Below are 5,000 nucleotides of genomic sequence, written 5' to 3' on the forward strand. Positions count from 1 at the left end.
CTCCGCTTGGCGGCAGGTTTCGTCGATTGCAGCAATCTCAAGGTCTTCTGCTGCTGCTGTTGCTGCTGCTGTTGTTGCTGCTGCTGTTGTTGCTGTCGCTGTGGGGTCTACCTGCCAGCCACCTGAAACGTGCCCCTCCCCATGCTGCTGCTGCTGCTGCTGCTGCTGCTTCTGCGCTGCTGCAGCAGCAACAGGCCAGCAGCTCTCGCTGCTGAACCCTCCGCTGGTGCATGCAGCAGCAGCATCAGCTGCTGTTGCTGCAGCAGCAGCAGCAGAGTTGGGATGGTATAGGGGCTGTGGGGCGCTGCGTAAATTGCAGAAGGCGGTGCTGCTGCTGCTGGGATTGTGGGGGGCAAACCCGTATGGCTGCTGCTGCTGCTGCTGTTGCTGCTGCTGCTGCTGTTGCTGCTGCTGCTGCTGCTGCTGCCTTACTTCGGCTTGTGAAGAAATACCCCAGGCAGCCTGCAGCAAAGTTCGGCCCCCTAGAAGAGACGCCTGCTGCTGCTTGTGTTGCTGCTTCTGCTGCTGCTGCTGTTGCTGCTGCTGCTGCAGCATACAAATGCTCTGGGGTAGAGACACACCAGAGGCAGAGAGCAGCAGCTGCTGCATGCATTCCCTAACGCGCGCTGCTACGACTACGCTGCTGCTGCTGCTGTTGTTGCTGCTGCTGCTACAGTCTTGCTGCAGCACCTGGTGTTGCTGCTGCAGCTTTTGCAGCAGAGACGCTGCAGCAGAAGCAGGAAAAGCAGCAGCAGTTACTGCAGCATACAGCCACCTGGGGGCCCACCCGGCCCCTTCAGCAGCAACACCGCTGCAGCAGCTGCTGCTGTTGTTGTTGTTGCTGCTGCTGCTGCGAGAAGGCAGCAGCACAGAGAGGCGCCAAGCTCCTCCATATGGGCAGTGCTCTACCAGCCCTGCTGTATCTGATTCCTGCAGTAGCAGCAGCAGCAGCAGCGGCAGCACAAACAGAAGGTAGCATCAGCAAGATAGAGCAACAGCCGCAGCAGCAGCAGCAGGCAGCAGCTGTCTAACAGCAGTTGCAGTAGTAGTAGCAGCAGCAGCTGCTGCAGCACCGCAACGTGAAGGCAGCAGCAAAACCACAGAGGCTGCACGTCTATCGTAAAACAGCAGCAGACACTGCAGCAGCAGCAGCAGCAGCAGCATGTTGTAAAGCATACAAGCATACCCGTTGTAGCGCTCTTGCTGCAGCAAGAGCAGCTCGATCTGCAGCAGCAGCAGCAGCAGCAGGCAGCTGCGGTGCTGCTGCTCGCAGCCACAGCCAAGGGCCCCCAGGTCCGCGTAAAGAGATAATAGACAGATATACTGCAGCAGCACAACTGATCGACATAGGGTTTAGGGTTTAGGGTTTAGGGTTTAGGGTTTGAGGTGTTGTGCGCCTGACAGGGACCCTCATCCTTAACGAAGGAGGAGAGGCAATGGCAGCAGCTGCTGCAGCAGCTGTCTAACAGCAGTTGCAGTAGTAGTAGTAGCAGCAGCAGCAGCAGCTGCAGCAGCAGCAGGAGCAGCTACAGGCCTCGTCTAACTTCTGTGTCTTTTTCTCTTTCTAATTAACCCCTTTAATGCATTTTGCTTCTTTCTTATGCAGAAGATTCATGCCAATCGACATGCTGCTGCTGTTGCTGCTGCTGCTGCTGCTGGGGGGCCCGGGCCCCCCAGCTGCAGCAGCAAGAGCAGCAGGAGCAGCAGCTGTTGCTGCTGCTGCAGCAACTAGAAGAAGTTGCATTCAGAGTCTTAGCAGAATATTAACAGCATTAATTTTATTATTTCTTTATCTTCCTGCTGCAGTGCTGCTGCAGTGCTGCTGCAGTGCTGCTGCAGTGTTATGCCGAGTGCAGCAGCAGAGTATAGGCGGCGGGGCCCTCTGATTGTTCCGCAATTTTATTATTTTTAATTGTTGTTATTATTATTTTAAAGTATTATTATTATTTATCTATAAAACTCGAGAAGAAAGAGACAGGAATAGTTATATTTCAAGGCGCTGCTGCTGCTGCTGCTCTTGCTGCTGTAGCTGCTGCTGCTACAGGCTTCAACGTACAGCAGCAGCAGCAGCAGCGCAGCAGTAAGGAGTGAGCCTTATGGCCATCATAGGAGCCGCCCAACGCTTAGGCATCACAGCAGCAATACCCGCAGCAGCAGCTGCTGCAGTTTCAGCAGCGGCTGCTGCAACAACCTGAAGCAGCAGGGTGATGGATTGGCAGCAGACGTAGCAGCGATTAATATTGTGCAGCACCAACAGCAGCAGCAGCAAAGACAGCAGCTTCTTGCTGCAGCAGCAGCAGCAGCAACAACAACAACAACGGAGGCTTTCGCCCTCCTTGGCATTTGTGGGGTCGTCAGACAGTCGAGGCACAATGGCTCGGAAGCAGCAGCAGCAGCAGCAGCAGCAGCAGCAACTGCAGCAGCAGCAGCAGCGAGCGCAGCCGCAGCAGCAGCTAGAGACAATAAGCCACAGCAGCAGAAGCCAACAAAAGAAGCAGTTTCAATTCAAGGCTTCGCTGCTCTCTCCCTTCGTTGCCCCATGGTGTGCTGCTGCTGCTGGTGTTGCTGCTGCTGCTGGTGTTGCTGCTGCATAGATTGGAAACATTTTGCTGCTGCTGCTTCTGCTGCAGGCTTGTGATTTGCTGCTGCTGCTGCTGCTGCAGTAGGCAGAGTAGCAGCAGGGCGTTCACTTACTGCAGCAACAGCATCGCTTGCTTTAGCAGCAACCCCTCCTGTAGCAGCAACAGCAGCAGCAACTCCTGCTGCTGTCTCTTCTCTCGCCTTTTTTGTTGCAGGCCTGTTGCGCTTGGAGACGCTGAAGGAGAAATTGTCTCTTCGATTGAGAGGTCACTTGCTGCTGTTGCTGCTGCTGCTGCTGTTGCTGCTGCTGTTGTTGTTGCTCCTGCCGCTGCTTCTTTTGTTGTTGTTGCTGCTGCTGCTCTCTGTCTCTCTTGGTGTTTCTGCTTGTGGGCTTTTAGGGTTTACTGCTGCTGGCTGATCTTCGCTACACGAGACTGATTCTGTGCTGTCTTGCTGCTGCTGCTGCTGCTGCTTGTGCTGCTGCTGCTGCTTGTGCTACTGCAGACTGTGTGCTGCTGCTGCAGCTTCTGGGATTCGTATTCGCGCAGCAGCAGCCATTGGCTTTAATGCATGCGCTGCTATTTTGGAGCAGCAAGCTGCTGCTGCAGCAGGATCTGCAGCAGCAGCAGCAACAGGATCTGCAGCAGCAGCAGCAGCACCAGCAGCAAGCGATGGAGATGCTGCACGTCCTGCTGCAGCACCTACTGCACGCGAGTGCGAGGCAGCAACAGGGGGTGTAGCAGGAGGAGCAGCAGGCGGCGCAGCAGCAGCACCAGCACCAGCACAAACTGCAGCAGCAGCACAACCTGCAGCAGCAGAACTTGCTGCTCTGATCTGCGTTTGCTGCTCTCCAGTTGATGGGGGCCTCCGGGCGTCGGGGCTGCAGCAGCTGCTGCTGCTGGCGTCATTTCTTAATATACCCGCTGTTCTCCTACGCAACAACGAGTGAGCCTACTGCTGCTGCTGCTGCTGCTGCAGTTGCAGCTGCTGTTGCTGTTGCTGCTGTTGCGTGTCTCCGTGCTGCTGCGGTCGCTGCTGCTCCGTCTGTGCTGCTGCTACTGCTGCTGCAGCAGAAGCATTCGCTACTGGACTATTGAATTTCTGTTGCTGCTGCTGCTGTGTTGGCGTTGCTGCTGCTATTGTTGCTGCTGTTGCTGCTGTTGCTACTGTTTCTTTTCAGATGCAAACGGCGGATTGCTGCTGCTGTCGGTTTGCCTACAACTTTGGCTGTTGGAGTGTATACGCAGCTGCAGCAGCAGCACAGCTGCTGCAGAGCTGCAGCAAAGAAGCTGCTGCAGCAGCAGCAAGCTTTGCTGCGGACCAGCAGCAGCAGCATCAGCATGAGCAACGTAGGCGCTAAAGAGGGATTAGAGGGCGCAGGTGGCGCAGCAGCAGCAGCAGCAGCAGCAGCAGCAGCAGCAGATTTTGCTTCCCTAGACAACAGCTACAACAATGCTGCCTCCTCTGAGCAGCAGCAGCAGCAGCAGCAACAGACAGTGTTGGAGGAGCAGCAAGCCCTAATAAATGCAGTCGCGAAGTACGGGCCTCCGCAGCAACTGCCCTTCATGCTGCTGCAGCGGCAGCAGCAGCAGCAGCAGCAGCAGCAAGTGCTGCAGCTGCTGCCTCCCCGTGTGCTGGCGTTTGCTGCAGCATATCGCCCTAAAGAAAGCAAAGTAGGGACGAATAGAAGACAACGCAGAGCAGCAAGAAAAAACAAACGCAGAGCTCAAAGGCAGCAGCAGCAGCAAGCTGCTGCTGCTGCTGCTGCTTCTGCTGCTTCTGCTGCTTCTGCTGCTGCTGCTGTTGCTCCTGTACTGGATGGTGGAAGACCTGCAGAACCTGCAGCTCCTACAACCGCAGCAACTTCTGCTGCAGCAGTAACTGCTGGTGCAACAACAACTGCTGCAGCAGAGCCTCCACCTGCTGCAGCAACAGACCCAACCGCTGCATCGGCACCAGCAGGTGGTGCTGCAGCAGTTGCTGCAGCACCTGCTGCAGAAGCACCTGCCGCAGAAGCACCTCCTGCTGCAGCACCTGCTACAGCAACTGCTGCAGCACCTGCTGGAGAAGCACCTGCTGCTGCAGCACCTGCTGGAGAAGCACCTGCTTCTGCAGCACTACCTGCTGCTAGTGCTGATATTGCTGCGGCACTGGTTGCTGCTGCGGCTGCTCCTGAGGCAGCAGGCGGTGGCTCCTGACGGCTGCAGCAGCAGCAGCTGCTGCAGCAGCAGCAGCAGCTGCAGCAGCAGCAGCAACAACAGGATTTAATTTGCGGAGTTTTCTTTGTTTGCCAGTAGGCAGGTGAAGGCTTGTCGGTTTGCTGCAGTAGCTTGAGTCACCGTCCTCGTTGCTGCTACTGCTGCTACTGCTGCTGCTGCTGCTGCTGCTGCTGCTGTTTAGAAGCGATCAAATGTGAGTTT

At 56.2% G+C, this 5,000-nt stretch overlaps 2 protein-coding genes across 2 annotated transcripts in view; one reads left to right on the forward strand and one right to left on the reverse strand.

Annotated features, from left to right (window-relative positions):
• The window catches only part of EAH_00031280 (hypothetical protein, conserved), a gene marked incomplete at both ends in the record, with an annotated part of 1,118 nt that extends 225 nt beyond the window's left edge, over nucleotides 1–893 (reverse strand). The window contains 2 exons of the mRNA XM_013396104.1: nucleotides 1–725; nucleotides 788–893. The exon at nucleotides 1–725 is cut by the window's left edge and continues 225 nt beyond it. Of these exons, the coding sequence (XP_013251558.1) occupies nucleotides 1–725; nucleotides 788–893 (831 nt within the window). The remainder of the gene's footprint in view (nucleotides 726–787) is intronic.
• Nucleotides 894–2,372: 1,479 nt separating this feature from the next.
• On the forward strand, nucleotides 2,373–4,778 carry EAH_00031290 (hypothetical protein, conserved; the record flags this gene model as incomplete). The annotated part of the gene is made up of 3 exons (XM_013396105.1): nucleotides 2,373–2,544; nucleotides 3,105–3,525; nucleotides 3,761–4,778. The coding sequence occupies 3 exons, from the start codon at nucleotides 2,373–2,375 to the stop codon at nucleotides 4,776–4,778; spliced, it is 1,611 nt and encodes a 536-aa protein (XP_013251559.1).
• Nucleotides 4,779–5,000: the final 222 nt, after the last annotated feature.

Source organism: Eimeria acervulina, genomic scaffold (genome assembly GCF_000499425.1).
Source record: "Eimeria acervulina Houghton genomic scaffold, Eah_scaff294, whole genome shotgun sequence".
Taxonomy (NCBI): Eukaryota; Apicomplexa; class Conoidasida; order Eucoccidiorida; family Eimeriidae; genus Eimeria; species Eimeria acervulina.